Source organism: Colletotrichum karsti, assembly GCF_011947395.1.
Source record: "Colletotrichum karsti strain CkLH20 chromosome Unknown Scaffold31, whole genome shotgun sequence".
NCBI classification, from domain to species: Eukaryota; Fungi; Ascomycota; class Sordariomycetes; order Glomerellales; family Glomerellaceae; genus Colletotrichum; species Colletotrichum karsti.
In genome coordinates, this window is record NW_024065931.1 from 224,714 (window position 1) to 245,352 (window position 20,639).

General features: G+C 56.8%; 3 protein-coding genes across 3 annotated transcripts; 1 reads left to right on the forward strand and 2 right to left on the reverse strand.

Annotated features, from left to right (window-relative positions):
- Window positions 1–441: 441 nt before the first annotated feature.
- Window positions 442–5,155, reverse strand: CkaCkLH20_08961 (uncharacterized protein; the record flags this gene model as incomplete). Its single annotated transcript, XM_038891676.1, has 4 exons — window positions 442–2,665; window positions 2,745–3,275; window positions 4,189–4,470; window positions 4,542–5,155. 4 exons carry the CDS (start codon window positions 5,153–5,155, stop codon window positions 442–444), a joined length of 3,651 nt encoding a protein of 1,216 aa, XP_038742963.1.
- A 3,991-nt stretch (window positions 5,156–9,146) lies between these two features.
- Window positions 9,147–11,477, forward strand: CkaCkLH20_08962 (uncharacterized protein; the record flags this gene model as incomplete). Its single annotated transcript, XM_038891677.1, has 2 exons — window positions 9,147–9,444; window positions 9,916–11,477. 2 exons carry the CDS (start codon window positions 9,147–9,149, stop codon window positions 11,475–11,477), a joined length of 1,860 nt encoding a protein of 619 aa, XP_038742964.1.
- Window positions 11,478–12,543: 1,066 nt separating this feature from the next.
- CkaCkLH20_08963 (UDP-galactose transporter) lies at window positions 12,544–15,378 on the reverse strand (the record flags this gene model as incomplete). Its single annotated transcript, XM_038891678.1, has 4 exons — window positions 12,544–14,219; window positions 14,272–14,602; window positions 14,652–14,792; window positions 14,842–15,378. 4 exons carry the CDS (start codon window positions 15,376–15,378, stop codon window positions 12,544–12,546), a joined length of 2,685 nt encoding a protein of 894 aa, XP_038742965.1.
- Between the last annotated feature and the right edge of the window lie 5,261 nt (window positions 15,379–20,639).

Below are 20,639 nucleotides of genomic sequence, written 5' to 3' on the forward strand. Positions count from 1 at the left end.
TGGCGAGCAATGCCTTTGGGGGCCGGCTTGATGAATTTTGGATGTTGGACATGTATGATTTGAGGTGTTTATGCAATGTTGGTGTGTTCATCGACGTAAGTGATTCGGAGATGCAGAGACATACCATACCGTCTTGATCGCTGCTGCCGACATATACGCAATCGGCAACAAACGTCGAGCGGATATTCAGAGAAAACGATTGCTGATTTGTACATGACTTACGAGTGGGCTTTTCTCGCAAGTGAATCCAAAACCGCATTCGCTTGCCTTTTTTCGGATGCAAACCCAGCGACGACGGACTAAGGTTCTCCAGTTGTCCTGGCGTTGAGAGAAATCATCACGTCTGAGGGGGGCGATTTCCGAGAACCGTCGCAGGACTTATACCGCACGTACGGGCCGCCGAACCCGAGACAGTAAAGAAACCGGGCAGCGTTCCCCGTCTCATTTCCTCCGGAAAAGGTGCCTCATCCGGGAAGATACCCTATCCCTCCTCTTCGGCCCGTCCTTTGACACGACGGCGCCGATCTGTACAGAGTCCTCCGAAAACGATGAAGCCTGACTAGAGTCCACGGGCAGCGGCGATAGACCCCTCGACCCAGGCAGCTCCTCTCTCTTGGTCGATGACCGGACTAGCCTTCCAAGTCTCCAGTCACCGAGCGATTGCTCGCTCCTATCAGAGTCGCACACCTCAAACCCCTCACCTCGCCTGATGTCGATCAGACTTCTCCATCCCGGCGCCGCGGTATCCAACGCCGCCGTCGTCAACTCGGGCATCCTGCTCCTCACGTATGACGCCATGTCGCACCTGCAGACCAGCTCCAGAAAGGACCGCGGTTCAAAGTTGTCGTCTCTCGTCCGGTCGAGCAGAGTCGCGATGGCATGTCCAAAGTCCCAGCTCTTGTTCGCGCCCATGATGACGGCCTCGAGATCGTCCAACGCCCCCACCTCGGCCCGGTCCGAAAGGACCTCGATCCGCCGGGCGTAGTACAGAGCCCCCAGAACCCACTGCCTCAGGTGCGGACGGATATACACCAGACGGTGCTGGTGGACCAGCGACCTCAGCAGCCCGACGTTGGCGTCGAGGAGTATCTTGTCCGGGTTGAACCCGCCGCCGGCCACCCGCGCCAGCTGCGCCGCGACGTCCTCCGTCTTGATGTAATCGACGACGGTCCTGTGCAAGAAGCCGACCCGCTGGTCGAAAAGCTTGGGCGTGTCCGGCACCGGCGTGATGAAGATGAGGTCCTTGCACTGCGCGACGAGCTGCCGCTTCTTGGCGTCCAGCGCCCTCGCCCGCTCCAGGTCCACGTCCGGCCAGTCCCTGAGGAAAGGCAGAGCCTCCCTGGACGGCGCCCCGTCGCCGAACTCCATGAAGTAGAACGCCACCACCGGGAAACTGCTCGCGGCGTGGGCCAGGGTCAGGAAAAGCCGCGCCGTGCGGACCCTGTACACGTCCTCTATCGTCGCCAACATCCTATCAAACGTCTCCTTCAGATCCGTCGGGAGGCCGCGCAGTCTCGTCTGGAGATCTCGGATGTTGTCCTCGTACTTCAGTCCTCGTACGAGGGACCGCACGACGAGGAACACCCATAGGAACACGCCCTGCGCCCGTCTGGTGATCTCGAGAGAGAGCGCCTCGGCATCCTCCCCGCGCCGCCGCTGGAGTTCGTCGAACCGCTCGTTGCCGGCGAGGTTATCCCGCACGAACCTGTGTATGTCCGCAGTCGTGAGGTCGTGCAGGTAGAGTTTCCACCTCTGCTTCTCAAAGGCGTCGGAGAACTCGATCCACGGCCTGCTCGACGCGCAGACCTTGACGCGGGGCAGTTTCTCCAGTCGCTGGACGATGTCGACCATCTCGGCGGGATCTCCGTGGTACTCGTCCAGGCCGTCGATGAAGAGGCATATCTTCCACGTCGCGTTCTCCGCCTCGCCCAGGTTGTCGAAGGCTCCGAGGAGCTCGGCCCGGCTCCATGTGCTGAAAGAGTCGGCGGAGGGCGAGTTCCACCGCCTCGGACACGCGACGGGCATGAGGCCGGTTTGAAGGGTGAGGATCTGAAACAGGAGTGCTCGCAGCAGCCCCTCGTGTGATTTCTGTATCGTAGTACCCGAGCTCCAGAAGTAATGTTGGGCAATGATGAGACTGCCATCGCCTGCCCACTTCGAGAGGAGGCGGTTGGTCTTGGCGTGGTGCGTCAGGAACTTCATCAGAGTGGACTTCCCCGAGCCCGCCTTGCCAGTCACCCAGAACACGCCGTCATCTTGCTGAAGCCATTCTATGAAGGTGCCGCTGGCCATGCCGACCGTGCTCTTGTCGGAGTTGCCTTTGAAAATCCACTCAAAGGTCTCGCGATGGGCGTCCGGTATGGCCCATTCTCTCTCCTCGAGCTGGCCGAAGTGCAACGAATCCAAAATGCCGTTCCTCTTCTTTCCGGCGACCGAAAGCATCGAGTCTGTGAACACAAGGACCTTTTCAAGACTCTGCTGAGGACTGGGTGGCTCCCCGTCTTGCACGACTGGCACGTGGACGATTGCGTCGGGCGGAGGTGTCTGGTTGGCAACCCGGATTTCCCGTATGATTGTGTCCAACTTCTTTCCCATGTCTGCGTAGGATTCTTCACTCATCAGCCACAAGTTCCGAACAGTCTGGTCAAGGCTGCTCTGCTGCTCCCTGTTCCTCGGTTACCACGATTACTCTAACAACGCGCCGATGAGACGTGATTGAAGGACCCAATCGACAGGAAGCTTACAGGAGAAGGACCAGCAGATGAGCCGAAACTTGATCCCTCAGAGCGCACAGCTTATCCCACAACTCCTTCAACTCGGATCGCTTCAAGAACGTCTTCGTGACGATCTTGACCCGAAGAAAGATATCCGACCTCGGCGCCCAGATCCCGGGGAGTTCCAGGATTCCCAAGATCTCCCCGGCCACGGCGAGACACCTCGAGACGAGATCTTGAAGGATATCGTCGTTCCTGAGGCGCTCGGGGGACGTCGGAGAGTCGAACCTCAAGCTCATGTCGTTCTTGGTCGCCAGCGCGGCGTCGACGTCCTCCAGACGGGTCTCGGTGCCCTTTGCAATCTTGTTGAGGGAAACCCTATTCGAGTAGTAACGCGTGCCGTCGGCAATGAGCCTCAAGTCGATGTCCTCCTTCAGGGTGCCGTCCGGGCTCTTGAGCAGCTCGTTCATCTTGGAGACGCCCTTGACGGCGTACTCGAGGAACTGGGCCACGTTCCCGGCGAGCGCCACGGCGGCGATGGCCTCCATGGGGGTGGGGTTGCTACGGGCTGGTGAGTGAATGATGGGGATTTGCAAACATCTCGTGGACGAGGCGAAGATGAGACCACAAGCCTTCGTTGGGCTGTGCGAAGCTGCCTGCGGCTTGCCAAGCCTGCTTGTGCAGGCGAGCTGAATGGGGTGGTGCTCTTCTGACATGCATACCCCTCATGCTGAGAGGCTACATACACACGTGACGTATCACAACCGCGCCGCAATCTCTCTCGATCGGGACCATGGCGCTTTTCATGATGGATAGGGATGAGCGGCCCCGGTAAAATCGGCCCATGGAAAATGTTATCGGAAGCAATCGCTTTTTCAAACCATTGCGTGGCATATCGCCGTATTCAGCGACCACATGTGTGTCTCGTTCGCATGGAGGAGTGAAGTTGTTGCAATATGCCGTGTAGGTTATCAACGTCATGTTCACTGAACAACGAAAGAAGCGAAGCGAAGGGCGTCATAATCGACAACTAATTATAGGCTGGACATGTCTGTCGTTTCAAGTAACGGTAAAACAAGTTGGTTTTATAATTGCGAAAGCCTCAGGAATCTAAGACTTTTCGTCATAGTATTACCTCCTACTATAACTCAACCGCGAAACTACGACTCGCAAGCCGTCTAAGATTCATAAAACATGACGAGGTATCTGAGAAGAAACAGGAGAGACAGCAAAACCGCTATCTATCCCCACCCAAAAAGAGCAAAGTTGCCAAACCCGTGTCTATCATATCCCATTTGGCCACCCCAAAAACCCTCGAGCACGAACGTGCCATGCCCACCAAAGCGAAAATCGCAAGAAAAAAACCGATTTCGTTTCCCTGGTATCAAAAAAAGGTGAAATCCCCCACATCCTTCACTCTTTCCAATTCCCTACCCCTTCAAGCCTCAATGTTCCAAAACTCAACGCGCCTCACATCATCGTCTCCTCCCTCGCAACGAACCCCTCGAGCTCCATCCCGACGTGCTTCGTCCGGAGGTGCCTGACGAAGTTGTCGCGCCGGTTGTACACGTGGCCCGTCATGGCCTTGCGGCACCCGGCGACGCGGCACCGGTAGCCCTCGGCGTCGGCGGCGTCGACACCGTCGGACGTGCCGTGCGTCTTGCCGTGGCGCTTGAGGTCCTTCTGCGTCGCGAAGGCCTTGTCGCACCCGGGGGAGGGGCAGAGGTACTCCTTAACGTGGTACCGTTCGTGTTTGCTGTCGCGGCCGTGTCAGTAAAACGTCATCGTATAGAAAAAAAAATAGACTTGGTGGCTGGGGGAACTCACGTCAGATCGCTCGGTCTCTTGAACATCTTCCTGCAGTGGTCCCAGCGGCACTCGAACCGCAGACGGGAGATATCAATAGCCCCAGCGACGCCACCGGCGGAAGCAGCAGCAGCAGCAGCGGACGCGGGCGCAGTCACGGAAACGGGACTCACGACACCGCTGCTACCACCGCTACCACTCCCGCCGCTGTCGCTCTCATTCTCGATTAAGGGGCTCAGGGTCGGGCTCGACCCCGAAGAAGAGGAGGGGGTGCCGAGTGGACACTCCGTGACACCAAGTGCCGTAGGTGATCTCCATGGCGGCGGCGGCGGAGCTCCTGTCACCGGAGACGACGCGCACGCGAACTGGAGGGGGGGAGGGGGATCCGTGACGGATTCGAAAAAGGCGTTGGAGGAATCCGGGGAGTAGTAGTGCTCGCAGTAGCAGATTTCGTTGCCGAGTAACACGCAGTAACAGGAGTCGAGTAGGTTCGGTCGTGTGCTGGTGTCCAGGTAAAACGCCACCTTGGTCGACGGTGTGTGGTTTTGTTGACTGTGGGTGGTTTCGAGCTGGAGCTCCTTGTCAGGAGGGCCAGAGGCGATTGAGATGGGATGTGAGGGGGCGACTAGAGGCAACAGCGAGCCCGGTTGAAGACGGGGGGTGCTTTGACCGAGTCAAAGAATTTAGGCGGGGGAAATTCCCCGCATGCGGCTTCTCAGAATGGTCGATGATACTCCGGGGAGGTTACCAAAAGAGGTATTGGGTGGTTTTTGCGGTAAGCTGTTGGTGGTGGGTGTTTGGGAGTAGTGATGCTATCGGGCCATTCCGGTGGGTTGTTGTGTGTGAGAATTCGGGGGTTGTCAAAGATCCTTGGGAAATATTCAGGATCTTAAAAGCGGTGTTCGGCTCCGGGGTTCTAGGTACGGAATCTCGGAGGTGAGAGGTTGCTTTGCGGTCCGGCGATCGGCGGGGTCCTTCGGAGGTTATCAAATTGTGGGGCACGGTACGAGTGCGGAAGAAAAAAAAAAAAAGTCGAGAAGCTTTCTTTCGATTTGCCTTTCGCGGAAAATCAAGCCCAAACCGGGCCGCGCCTCTACTTAAGTAAAACCAACGTCCCCAACAGCCCAGCATTCGTTCTGGGGGCGGTGCAATCGACGTGGGGAGGGGGCCTCAAAAAACGTGAAGAAAGCGGCGCTAACGTGTCCGCCCATTGGCTACAAGGGTCGCATGTGTGGGTGACTTGCACCAACAAGACCAATTGGAAAAGAGAGGAAATGGTCGCTTCGGGAATGCTGCATGCGTGCCCAGCGTACATGGTAAAAGCAACACTCGTTGGGCTCCGCTCCGCCTGCGGTAGGGGACGGTCTGATTCGTCCGGAGATGGGGGCGAGCGATGTCATGACGCCAGAGGGAGGAGTGGATTCGGGGAGCCACGGGACCCAGACCGTATTCCGTGAGAGAGAGAGGTCTGGATTGTTTGGAGGTGAGATGTACGGGGAGGCTAAGGTGAGGTTGGGTGAGGAATCATCACGACGGTGTTGAGTAGTGCGATGGAGGCTCTAAATCGCTAGTGATTAGGCATGACGTTGATATCAACCAAGATATCCCTCACTCACGACTCAGACCTCTGATTCTCGGTCTGACTCTCACCGCTCTCTCGGTAATCTCCCCGCCGTCAAAAACCCACAAAGATCTGACGGGGAACATTCTCCCGCCTTTTCCATTGCGATAACCTCACACGGGCTCCGCCTCACCTTGATCGTCACGTCATTGGCCGCCCACCGCCTTCCCTCCCCTGGTGATAATCAAGCTCATCTGATATCCCGGGGCAAATGGCCTTCCCCAAAGGACGGACCTTGGCGCAGGGCTCCGCCTCGCTCGGCATGGATCCTGGGAATAAGGATGGCGAGAACGGCTCGAGGCAGATTCGACCTCACATCATGTTATGAATGAAGCCGCACTCGACATACGGCCTAGACGTAGCCTCGTCGGTCGTTCCGGAAAGACTTTATTCATTGCATTTCACAACGGAATGGGGCTTCCATGGTCAGGTGCGGCCGGAGTCAAGCCAACACCTGCAACACCTGGGATCTCCGGCGAGCGGCGTGGCGTCAACAGCCCATATGAAGGATCCGTCGCGAGGCTAAGCACTCCGGCCCGGTCCAACATCTCCGCGGTGGACGCGGTGGTCGTCCAGCACGCCGTACGAGGTCGGGCCGCGAAAGTCGGAAAAGCCAGGAACAGCCGCTGTCGGTATCGGATCCCGATTCGCGGTGAATGCTACGTGCACTCGCATGCTGCATGAGGCATTACGAAGTTGCCGTGGCAGCGGACGGCCCTCGCATGTCGCATAGTCGCATCGAACACACGAGCCACGGCGACGACGTCGTCATCCGAACACCCAGCGTCGATTTTGGGTTATCTGCAGCTCCGGCGGTTGAACAAACACCACACAGCGCCGCGGAACGCGACTTGTCGGGTTTGGCAGACGTGCAAAAGATGGTTCGTGATGTTGGCAGAGAAGCTAGAAAGCCCGAATGCCCTCCCTTGGCGTGCGTCGTGTCCATCGCAACGGCCGCGAAAGAGGCCAGTCCGAGGAGGGGAAGGACATCTCGCATCTTGTAGAGACGCACTGGGATCGGTGTCTCTGGCAACGAGGTTGGAATGGCCGACTCCGGACCGATGAATGTGAGGCCAGAACCTCGTAGGTTTGTCGAGGTTGTTGGTTTGGTCTGGGAGAGGTTACATCGAAGTGAGCATCGTTGTCGCGTGGTCTCCAATGACCATGCAGGTTCTCCAACTCTCGAGGTTTGGTGATGCCCTCTTTCTTGGCGCGTACGGCGGACGAAAACATCACCACCACCTCGTGAGCGCGAAGGCAAAAGACGAAGTCGCGATGCTCGTTGACTTTTGGGAGCATGAAGGTAACGTCATGCAGCTGGTGACCTTGGCATCATGACTCGGGTGATCTGGGAGAGAAGGGACGGAGGGGAACGGGAGCGGGAGGCGCGTGGCCGCCAATGTCCCATGTCTTGACTCGGCGCCGATCCGTGTCTCGCTCAGATCTCGCGCGCCGTTACAAGTATTCTTAATTTTTTCCTTCCAGGTGATCTAGAAGATCCGCGGTCTTGAGAAAAGTTGGATTTGAGATGATACGTACCGTTGCAAAGCTGATCTGACCGCCTGGTCGGATGATGGAGTGGATGCTGGTGTAAGAGACGGCATGTTTGTCTGGTTATGCTGGAATACGGCCAACCTAACCGTTGTAAAATCGAGGATACTCAGGCCAAACATGCAAACACTAGCGCTGCGATCCGTCTTGGCTTCCGTGAAGACATCTGTCAAGCAATGGAACATTTTGGCGTCATCAAGCAATCGCGACGTGGAGGGGCACCTGCCGTTTGTTTCTTGCTGCTGTGGTGAGGGGCACACCTCCACTAAACCGCGGACCCCACTTTTCGGCCGTTTTAGTGTCTGAAAGAAGTTCAAAGTCAAAGAAAGAAAGGTCAGAAACATTTCGAATCCTCACTCATTCATTGTCCACCATGTCTCACTCCTCATTCCAAAATCAACAAACCCTCTCACATGGTTATTGTTTACTCCCATCATACAACCCCGCATCGTCCTCGCCAGAAACGTGGTTCCATCATGGTGTTCCGCTGCAGCAAGGCCGCTGAATCCCCGGCCGCGCGCCGAGGCACTAACCACCACCGGTGACGGAAATCCTGGCCACCCGACCAATGAAGATCCGGGGAAGAGGGGCCTTTCCTTTCTGGCTTCTTTGCGGGGTGTTTTCCTCTCTGTCTCTCATTCACTTGCTTTACTCACTCACTTCTGTTTCTTCACCTCTACCCCAATGTCAACACTCGAGTTGGAGAAGTCGGCGGGGTGGTGAGAAACAAGGGCCACGAGAGCCAGCCACCTGCCAACCGCGCAGACTGTCATGAGACCTGTCTCTGGTGTGTGATGCCACCTCTTTTCCCCATTCTCTCTTGGCGTCGTCGTGAGGTACCTCTGATTTCTCATCCCGAGGCGTATTCCAACACCAAGAACATGGCCAGAAATCATGTACCACATGCTGCCGGCGCCGGTGCTACTGCTTCTGAGGCAGCGGCGGAGGCCAAGCTAAACCGATGGCACTACGACACGCTTGGCCGTTGCCGTTTCTGCCCTTTTTTTTCTGCTTGCTGCCCGCGGCGGCTGCATGTTTTGAACGAGAAAAAAATAAAGAAGGACCCTTTGAAAGTTCGATTAACTACTCGGCCGTTGATAAATACCGCCGTTTCTCTCTTGACGTCCACGATCTTTCGTCTCTCTCAGCACCAGTATCTCCCACAAAGCATTTCTTTGAGCTCTCGATATCTCACTCTCGCCAAACTCGGCGTTTCCAGCTGAACCAGCGACTGCGCCTCTCTCTCCCGCAAGCTTTCGTCCTAAGAGTCCACACTCTACCTTTTCCCTGACACGTTCCGCTACTCAATCCATCCCAAGTCTGTCGATCAGGGACAGCCCTCAGGCCTCTCCCCTCCCCTCAGTACAGCCCGCCTGCTTACCCGCACCGTCTCGCCCGGAGACTTTGACACTGGTTCTCTATAAGGAACACGGGGGAGCCGGACTCGCCTAGCCATGCGGCAGAATCTCCTCTTCACATCCCTCCTGTCGACACTGCTCGCCGTGGCCCCGACGACGACGTACGCACTCCCAGGATTCTTCCCAGACGCGGCAGCAGCAGCTTCGTCGTCAGCATCAGAACAGCACCTCTCACAAGAACTGAGACGCTCCGCCCACGCAGCCAGAATGGCCAGCGCAGACCGCTCCGCCCGCTGGCGACCCCAGATTCACTTCTCACCGCCCGCCAACTGGCTCAACGACCCCAACGGTCTCTTCATCGACTCTGACGGCGTTTGGCACATGTACTACCAGTGTAAGTCCCTTTTTTCTTCCGTCATCAAGTTTCATATGGAATTCCTGTCTTTTTTTCGCCAATCGTCGTAGTCGGTTTTCATGACCTCAAACCGTCCCCCTATCGTCCAATTTTGAGTTGTGGAACGCATCGCGCAGGGACAAACACCAAACGCCGCGTTTTGAACACAAACCCAGCCGTATGTTCGATGGCGTGTTTCCGCCCGTTTCATTGGATCTGCGGTTTCTGCACACATTCTGCACCACGTGCTAGTGCCCGTTTGGCCGCGAAGGGTTGTTGCGACGCTGCCCAAAGACGGAAATTCTCACATGCGCGATGATGAACCGTTGCAGCGAGCCGTCACCCCGCATTTTCGGGCGGACTGAGACACCGCATTCCTCCGCATGTCTCCGGGGGCCGCACTGTTTGAGATTGAGGCTTTTCGGCCTAGTCCGTTTTATGTCATGAAGAGCCACCGCTGATCACCCGCAGATGCCGATAACGTGCCCGGATCCGGCGTGAAGCACTGGGGCCACGCGACGGCCACCGACTTCTACAACTGGGTGGACCACCCGGTCGCCATCCCGGCCACCGCCCGCGACGGCTCCATCTGGTCCGGCAGCGTCGTCGTCGACAAGGACAACGTCTCCGGCTTCTTCCCGTCCAACAAGACCAGCGGCAAGGACAACATCATCGCCTACTACACCTCGTGGGAGCCCGACCAGGAGTCCCAGCACCTGGCCTGGTCCTACGACGGCGGCGAGTCCTTCAACCAGTACGAGAACAACCCCATCATCTCGCTCGACCGCCACGGCTTCCGCGACCCCAAGATCTCGTTCCACCACGAGTCCAAAACCTGGGCCATGGTCCTCTCCATGGAAAACCAGGTCGCCTTCTACACCTCCACCGACCTCGTCCGCTGGACACAGGTCTCCATCTGGAACCCCGGCCAGAACATCGGCCTCATCGAGTGCCCCCAGTTCCTCCAGATCCCCACAAAGGACAAGTCCGGCAACACCGTCGGCTCCAAGTGGGTCCTCACCCTCAGCCTCGGCGGCGGCTCCCCCACCGGCGGCGCCGAGGTCAAGTACCTCACCGGCTCCTGGGACGGCACCACCTTCACCCCCGACGCCCCTATCTCCCGCCGCGGCGTCCACCCGCGTCAAGACACCTCCTACGCCATCCACGACTTCGACTTCGGCCCGGACAACTACGCCACCGCCTTCTTCCACTTCCAGGACCTCGACGACGCGAACCGCGACGCCTACTCCATCACCTGGGCCGTCGACGCCACCTCCTACGGCTGCTGCACCCCGACCGACCCCGAGGGCTGGCGCCACTGCATGGGCGGCATCCGGCGCCACTGGCTCGACGCCGCGACCAACAGACTCGTCTCCCTCCCCGCCGGCGACCTCTCCGCCCTCGCCAGCACCACCCCCGGCTGGAACCCCATCCTCGACGAGTCCGACGTCGCCGGCATCGAGGGCTCCTCCTCCGTCATCCGCGACTTCAACCCCGCCGTCGAGTGGTCCCTCACCGTCCGCATGCCCAAGTCCCTCCTCCAGCAACAGGGCTCCACCGCCTCCGCCGAACTCACGTTCCAAGCCTCCCAATCCGCCGCCGGAACGGAGAAAGTCTCCCTCGCGTTCCAATTCACAGGCGCCGCCGACGCAGACGGCCTCCCCTCCGCGACCCTCAACATCGCCCGCGCCAGCAACGCCTGGGACCGCGCGGGTACATTCGGCGTCTCGGACGTACAAGCCCTCGAATCCTCCCCTTCTTCATCCTCCTCCAACTCGAGTGTCGAATTCACACTGCACGGGATCATCGACCGCTCCGTCCTCGAGGTCTACGTCAACGGCGGCGTCGAGGCCGGCACCATGCTCTACTTCACCGAGAACCCGCTCGACAGCATCCTCCTCGCCCGCGGCGGCGACGGCGCGCAGGGCATCACCTTCGACTTCAAGGCCACGGCGCTCCGGAGCTCGTGGGGCTCGTACGAGGAGAAGGCCGCGGCGGGGGCACAGGACAAGTGGGTTACGGAGGAGTTGTAATCATTTTTGGGTCTGGGAGAGTATTGGTTACATATTATCACTTTTTTGTATTGTCCATCTTGTGTAATGAGTGAATATGTCTGCGGTGAAAGTGAGGAATATAACGTCCGATCTACATCGACCATAAATACTCAACACCATATCAAGACAACCCAAACCTAATCCCCATTTCAAAAGGCCACTTATCAACCATCTCCATCCAAAACCTCCCCGACCAGTCCCTCGATAGAACATACCTCACCAAACCCATCAAAACCCAGCCAAGCCCCCGAGCAACACCACCAAGAACCCAAAACCACGCACCGGAGACCGCCTCCTTAAAGATCACCCCGTCGGACACTCCCGTCGGACTTTCTTACATACGGGATTCCTTCAATCACGCGCTCCCCCTTTCTAGCATCTGAATCCTCACTAACCAGATAACTAGATAAACGGATTCAGGATGAGAATTGTCATCACACTCTATCTCAATCCCTTTCTCATCACAAATCCGCTGCGCAGGACTCCTTCGATCACACTTCCCCTGCATCATACATCTCACACACTAGCACAAGACAAATGAAGAAAGATGAGAAAAATTTTATTACACTCCTTTTTTGTAAAGCCAGGTCCAGTCCAGCTGTGTGCTCCCAGGACCGGAGAAAAAACAAATGAATAAAACCGCTGCTACTGTTTGTGAATCCTCGGCGGTTCCCGTCTCTTGCGCCGTGTTCCCCCCTTCCGACCAGCCCTTGCACCCCGGGAGAAAAAAGAAAGAAAGCTTGTAGGAAAAAAAAACGACGACGTCTATATCGTACCGTATCCAGAAAAACACAGATCGACACACGCACACACTCATATGCGCGCGTACTCCATTCAGTTTGTTGAGGACATACATTTCTGTCCATGCAATAAAAGCAATATCTACCGGGCTACTGCCACCGCCGCCGCCGCTGCTACGTTCGTCGTGTCGTTGCTCGTTTGTTCGACCGTCAGGGTCCCCCTTCCGATGCGGGATATCTCGAAGAAAGTGAAATGAAAAATGTAAATGTGACAGGTAGGATGATGAAAAGAGTACTACAGCGGCTTAGTAGCCCAGCCCGGCCACGGCGGCGACGACCTCGCGTCGTACCCTCCGCCTGGCATCGGTGTCCCTCAGGGCGTCATTTGGATCCTTCTTCTCTTCCTTCGGTGCCTCCTTGGGTGCCTCTTTCGGGGCCTCCTTGGGAGCTTCTTTAGGCGGTTCCTTGTGGCCCTCCTTTTCTGTTGGCGGCTTGGCCTTGCTGGGGTCCGCCTTGGGGTCGCCAGGCTTGCCGGTCTTGTCAACAGGTGCGTTTTCCGTCTTGAGCTTCTCCTTTTCTTGTGCCGTCTTGTCCGCAGCCAGCTTGTCCGCCCGCTGATCATCCTCGAGGGCGTCGTCCTTGGCAGGGGCAATCTTCTTCGCGTCGCCATTGTTGAGGCTAGCGAGGGCCGCACTATCAAACATGTGGGCACTCTCGGCGCTAGTCATGGCATACTTGGTCGCGTTGAGCGGCTGGCCAAGAATGCTGGCTTGGGCGTCGAGCTTGTCGTAGAAGGCGTTCGTCGGAACCTCCTCGAGGTAGTTGAGGCGGTGACCGCACCGAGCACCAAGAACATCGCGAACCTTGGGGTTCGAGCTGCAGCAGTGGCCCCAGCAATCGCTGATGTGATCAATGACAGACCGGAAAGGGTTGCGGCGGCGGCTCTGGTCGATGATGTGGATAATGGTGGGAATGGCGACCTCGTGGAAGACACCGAAGCCGGCGAAAACCTCGGACAAGAAGATGTAGTCCGCAAAGAACCGGCGGGGGATGTAGTAGATGTCACTCCAGCCGACGCACCACTCATCTCGGCGCACCTTGTACTCGAGGTCGAAGTTGTCGACAACCGCAGCCGCGGCCATGGCGGTGCGGTGGAAGTCCTGGCCCCAGCCCCACCAGTTGTAGTTCTTGATGTCGGTCAAGCACATGTACTCGGGTCCACCGTGAGAGGGCGGCGCGGTATCGATGATGGCGGGGAAGTGGATGTTGTAGGGGTTCATGCCTGTCCAGCCAAGAGGGTCGATCCAAGCGTCGAAGTGGTAGTACATGAGACCGTCGATCTCGGGCTGGGTGTCGAGGATGAGCTTCATCGTGCGGGCAACCTGCTTGTAGACGGTGAAGGTGCCGGGGAATTGGTCGTGCGTCAAGTTGTGGAATTCGGGGTCCTCGTCCTTGACCATGTTGGGCATGGAGATGTGAACCGTGTGGAAGAACGGCTCGTACTTCTGCAACATCGGGATGCGTTCAGGGCGAGCCGAGTTCCACCTGATCATTGCCATGGTGTTCTTGAAAGGCGACACAATCTTCTCCTCAGTGCCGGTGACTGGCTGCGCCCCAGGCGGAGGAGGAGCCTTTGAACCACCGTCCTTGGCAAAATCGGGCATCTTTGCCTCGGACATTGTCAGGAAGGCCACGATGACGACGGTGATGAAAGTCGCAACGATCAAGAACATCTTGTTGAACTTGCGGGCGACGGCCGCCAGCTTGCTGAAAAAAGACATCTTCTGGGGTTCGTTTGACTGCACCGCGTTAGGATCCTTTGGCGGCGGGTTATCCATGTACAGCCACGAGGCGATGAAGACTACGACAGTGCCGGGCAGGACCAAAAAGCTGAGCTTGGTGCCGAAGAGAACGGGTGAGACGTAGAGGAGAATGCCGGTCGCAACGGCCGTCGCGAAGCACTTGATGACGGCGTCGGCGTCTGAATAGGTCAGTGAGACGGTTTACACACATCGGAGGTCGAATCCACTAACATTTGTAGACAGCAGTGATGGCCAAGCCGATAAAGACATTGCTGACAATAACCATGATGGCGCCGAAGCTGTTGTAGCCCTCGAAGAAGCCAGGCTCATCGGCCTTGAGGGTCTTGATGACCAAGTGGCACATCAAGTTCATGGCGGCGCCCGCAGCATACAGAATCATGTTGTCGGCGTGCAAGCTCGAGTCATCGGTCTTGAGCAACGCCTGGTTGTACACACCGGAAGAAGCACTCAGGAAGACCTGGAAGAGCAAGATCAAATACGTGCTCAAAGGATACGTCGTACCCGTCTGGGGGTTGTATTGCGTAACCATCAAGCCGCAAATCTGAGCGGTTTTAGCGCGAGCCGAGACACTGAACTCGTGCGAAGCTTACCTGCATGACAATGGCAATCCACTGGATCTTGGAGATCTTGGTGTTGAGGGTCGCGATCATGACGAGGGCGGTGATGAATGTCACGCCGCTCTTGGTCAGTTGGATGGTACCGGGGTCGGCCATCTTGTAGCTAACGAAAATCTACAACCAGTCAGCTGGGAAAGACGTGTACGGAGATGCCAGCACCTACCGAGTTGTTGATAAGCACGTAGAACAGCGCCAAGTTGCAGAAGCCGTATCGCACGTCTCTCGTAACTTCGCCGCGAACATAGCTCCAGTATGTCCTCAAGTCGAGTTTCGGCAGGGGAGCCTGCTTGTCGACGGCGGAGCTGCTGCTCGAGCTGGCGCTGCCGTTCAGGCCTTCCTCCTCACGTTTCTCGTCCAGACTACTCCTCTCGTTCGTAGGCAACTCGGAGGTGGCAAGGGAGGAGTAGCCGCTACCGCCTCCGCGGGTCGAGGGACGGATGCCGTCGGCGGCTCGACGTTTGCACTCGTTGTAAAAGAAGATGCTGGACAGAACCATTTTGAAGAACTCGGATATGGTCACCGAGGCGGACGGCGAGAAGGAATATGAGCCGCCGGTCTGAGCAATCTTCATGATAATGCCAATGCCGACCTGGATTGCAACCAGGCCGAGGGCAGCGGCGTAGGCGGCATGCTGAGGGCCATTAGGAATCCAGCCGAGGGGCTTCAACAAGAGCCCCAGTACGCTCCCGTGTCGTAACATTGTTTGTATTCACCAGCCGCAGGAGGGCGGTTTATTGTATGTCGAGGTTCGAGGTCGATCGTGGTCGTCGCGGAGGGAAAGTTGGAGGACCGGGCGAAACGAGCGTGATGAAATTCGGCAGCGACACCTGCAGGAATTGCTGGGCTGCAGTGCACAGTTGGCGAGGAGTGGTGTTGGACTCGAGCGCAGTTGCAGGAAGGGAAGGTCTTGGACCGTCTTTAGGTTTCCTGGAGGTGGGGAGATGACGCTTTCTGTGCCGCCTTGTCCGACATGCGCTGGCGATTGTCTGTATCTCGTCTTTCGTCCGTCGATATCGTCGTCGGTCGGATTCGTTTGCGATGGGCCCAAGATCGCAGAAAGAAAAAGGTCGCTAGACAATTGAACGGGTAAGAAAAAGGATGTCAAGCTTAGGATTACGGAAGGGGGAGGCGGGAGGAAGGCAGGAATGGTTGTACCGAAGCGGCGAAGCGAAAGAGTCGACGGGCAGGTGCACTTGGCTTGGAGCGCGGAAATGGGGAACAGAAAGCAGCACAACGACAACGGTAAGGTAGCAGCCAGCAAGCAAGCCACAGGGGGGAAGGGGACCTAGACTGAGAGAATCGCGCTGGAGATGGAAGCCGTATCCTGGAGGTGCCCACATGAAGCTGACATACTTTCCCGTAGGTACATTATCTGCTACAAGGGGTCTGAAGGTACTTTGGAATGGGAACCTACGCTGAAGCAGGGGGACCAATGCAATTCAATAGGAACCTTGGGAAAATAAAAGTGGGAAGATTTGTGAAGAAAATAGAACTGAATGTCATGTAATTGGACGGCGAGATGACACGGTGCAGGTGCAGCCCGGCGGTCATGGACAGGTACTGCGGTGCGGTGCGGTATCTTGGGGGCTAGCCGCTTGTGGTTGGGGTTCGCTGGGGACGGAGGGGCCGCACTGTGTCAGGATTAAAGTAGCCGATCTCTGACAACGGGCCTCTCAGTACCACGTCAGGTCGAGCCAGGACATCGGTGTCACTGTCAACACACAAGATGCTATCTTTGATCCAGTTGCGACGGTCATCCATCCACCTCGAGACAGGATGACCGTCCTCCCGGGCTGAGGGTTGAAACCGCTGTGTACCGCTGTGTATGTAGATTGATATCTACTGTTCATGCCGTTGGACACGCCGCCAAGGTGCTAGCTCCTACTGCACCGCGTACGCTGCTGCGGACGACGCCACCGAGGGGATGCAGTGCAGTGCAGTGCAGACACCAAGAAAAAGGGGGAAACTCAATCTTATCGCTGACAACATCACAGAGGCTTGCGAAATGTGTCAGAATTTTCTATTCTGTCTTTGCGTTCCGCTCCGAGACAGCGTGGATGCCCAACCCCTTCTTGGCCTGGTCTGACAGGAGGCTTACCAGCCGCCAGTTGTTTTTGTTCGTTTTTGAAAGTTGTCAGTTTACCGCCAGCAATGAGGTGCCACTGGTGCGGAGTTCCTCCTCTTGATGGGACCTTGGGAAACGAGCCCTTTGGTGGTCTTTTCCGACTGCCTGCTCCAGAACACAGCAAAAGCAGCCCCATGTGTTTGTCAGAATCGCACAGTACGGCCCGCCTGGAGAGATCTCACATTGCTGCTGGTCATCAATCAATTAGCGTTAATTGGGCCCCTCCGCCCTTACATGCTCATCGTTACGCAGTACACACGCGCGTTAGTGGCACGGCGGCATCCACCGCACATGCACTAACATGGGACTCGCGAACGCTCCGTGCCCGGATATCCGACCATCGCCGCCAATGGGATCTTCCCTGGGCACGTCGGCAGCATCTCAGTGGTCGCCCGGCCGCTGCCAGAGGATAGCGCACCACGGTAGGGCTGGCACATCTGCACCACTGCAAGAGATGCTTGTTCTTCCTGCCAGGCCGGATTGCTGGAAAACCGGTGCCGGTTTGCCGTCTTCGCCAAAGCCAAGTCAGATCGTGTCCAACATCTGAGATGGTTTGGTCAAATCACATCGACTGAAGAAAAGGCTTGATGTGCCTTCGGCCGATCAAGTCTGAGTCCCCTAAAAAAAGTTGAAGAGATAAAAAAAGGGCGAGGCTGCGTCAAATCCGACGTTATCTGACGAATCCATAATTCTCAACTCAAATCCAGGCACCAAAACCACCTACACAAAGTTTAATGCCAATCAATCTTCCTTTACATCGTTTTCTTGGCTCGACACTGCCGCCCGCAGATGCCAATCAAAAAAGTCGTCTCGTATCCGGGCAATGGGGCAACAACAGACGAGGAAGGAGACAGGAAGGCATGCACTTGCCCAAAAAGACGAAGCGAAAAATACCGAATTTCGACCCGCCATCCCGAGCCTTCCATTCCATCTACACGCGTCTCCCATCACCACACACACGACGACTGTAACTTCATATGACTGATACACCGCCGCAACTTTCTGGCATCGCAGAAAAATGGAAGGAAAATCCGACATTCCAACAACTCCACGGAGCTCAGTCCGAAGACCAACCGACAAGCGCGGCTGGCAGAACCCGGCGATGCCTGGCATGACCGCATATTCCCAGCGGACCACGCCGTGAACCTTACTGGCGATGGTGCTGCTATTCTGCATCGAATGCCAGCGTCGATATGCTTCGAGAAGGAAACCGCCCCTGCCACGCCTGCGACATCGGGGCACAGACGGACAACGACGTCGCCGCCCGTCATCGCGACGCCGTACAGCTCCGCAGACTCGGACTGCTGGTTCGTCCTCTCTTTAGCCTCCTATCTCACCCGTCCGTACCCGTCGTCCACGCATCCCTCTCTCGTCGTCGACGACTTCAAACGCGGATGCGCGCCTTGGCGGCAACAGGAACCTCCCCCGTTGGCACCGCCCAAGATGAAGTGAGGCAGCTCCCCTGGAGAATGAAACACACCACACAACTTTATCTGAACAAGGACTCGCTGTATTCCCCGGATTCTCCCAGCATCTTCCCTCGACGGCCCACGGTATGCTACCCAACGCTCGGTACCTTCGGGAACAAAAAATGGTGCCATTTCCACTCTACAGACTACCGACGGACACGTCTTTATTCTCCGCCTGTCAACCCGCCGAGTCAAGAGCCTGTTTCAGAACATGGTCCGCCGGCCTCGAGAACAACGTTCTTTGTGCGCTCCGTCCCAAGTCCCCGGCTACCTCATTGCGGCATACCGTTGCCATCTTACGTGGCTGCCCATCAGACTTCGCCATTGATGGGACCGTGTCGTCGTCGTCGTTGCAGTCCTCGATGGCTTTCTCACAGTTTGGTTTTGCTCTCGTTGCGTTATCGGGTTCAGGCCTGTGGATCACGCGCCCTGCGTCCATCATTCAGTTCGCTTCACAATCGGCCTCGACTCCGCGATCCGTACGACTCGAAAGTCCGGCGGGGGAAAAAAGTCCAGACCGGCGACGGCAGCCAAGCCTAATAAAGACATACGAAAATCACCATCTGCAGGTGAAATGAGCGTCTTTCAACTGAAAAGATTAGACGACCAACCACGTTCGCAAACGCGCTCCTCTGGGTAATCAGGCCATCATCAATCTGAGTCGCCCAATGCGAGTTTGTTCAAGTTCTCATTCAACTCAACCCTCTTTCCGCCAACAAATGCCAATGCCTCTGCCTCTGCGTACCCACGTTGGACGGACTTCCTCCCCCCTTGCGTGCGTCTCGGCCAATCCCACGCAGGGCTGACAGCATGAGCAAAGCGATTCCGTGACCGGGATGGAGCTGGGATGGTGAGATGTGGACGGGTGGCTGCAGCGTGATGGTGCTTGATTCTCTCTGGCAATGCCTTTTCTCTGCAGCCGTTGAAGCAGACGCGAGATCATCTTTACTACTTTCGTCTCAACTGCCACGGTCTGTCTTGTTCTGCCGCCCCCAAATCAAAAGCCGAAAGCCAAGAGCCAAGAGAACGACAGTTTGCGCAGACATGAGCATGCTGAAATTAGGATGACCAGCCTGGCGGTTGGATGAGGTCTACCTTACTGCGTACAACAGTTCAGTTTGGAGGACTACGTAAGAACGTCAAAGCGCGCATGCTTCCGTCCGCCTCATCTACGGATAGCGGCTTGCTTTCTCCAAGAAACGTGCGCGCGCGTCCTTGTCAATCGCACATCTGATCCCGATCACACGGTGTCCATCTTTACCCCTCATGGCGACATTGCCTCACAAGAGTTCAAACACTGCACAGGTGCTGAGGTGAGGGTAAGGATAACAACGTCGCGAGATGGGGGCAGACTTTCCGCCAACCCGCCGCTGCTAATAGCGGTCCGCAGATCGAGTGTCCTCGGGGCCCTTGCAAATACGCAGAGCCGAATGGAGAAGGAAATGGATGAAGCGATGTTGCCTGGTGCAGGTGGAGGTGGAAATACGGGCACTTCTAGACGCAACACAGCAAGCAGCAAGCAGCATGACTGGGCTGGACCGTCTGGGGTCTCGTCTGGCCGGGCTGGCTGGGCTGGTCCGGGCGTCGAGGGTTCTCTTGGGAGACAGGGGTATAATCTCACAGTGTTGCTGTATTCGAACGCTACCTGTGTCCCCGGCCGGGGTCCACTCCCGCATCCATTGACACCTCGTTCCCGGCCGGCGTGCGAATGGCAGCTCATTGGCGTCTATTGGATGTTAGCCAGCCTCGGGCAACAGATACGGCACAGCAACCCCAACGTCCCCTTTATTCCTGTGGCTCAGCTTCTTTTTATCAGCTGCAAATCTCGTGGAATATGTTGGTGACGATGTGGTCTGCCTCTGCCTCTGGCTCCAGCACGCCCGGCCAAGCACATCAGCGCCCCAAGAGGACCCCTGAGGGGCATCCCCTAATCCTTGTCCTCCAAAACGGACCTGGATGACTGCGGCCGACGATACCTCTGAAGAGGGGCACGAACAGGGTGATACAAGCGGATGGTCCCCTAATGGGGGCGGCTGCTGCCCGCATTGGATCGTTGGAGCTGGACAAAATTAAAATAGCGAAGCCCATTTTCGCCAGAAGAAGACCCGAACTTTTTTTTTCTTCCCCTGTCGGCTTACATAGCGAGATCGCGGTTATTGTTGCGTGAGAGGTGCAGCTACCTGCCTTCAAGTACCCTACCTTACTGTGTGCCGGGATACGTACTCCGATCAACACGAGAGGGACACCTAACTCGTTGCCGGGCCTTTTTCTTTACTTGCTCCTCCTCTAAAGCTCCGGCCCGTTCTTCAGCTTTATTCTTCCGTTTCTTTTCCTCCCAAGAGCTGGGTTGGAATCGTGTAGATTTTT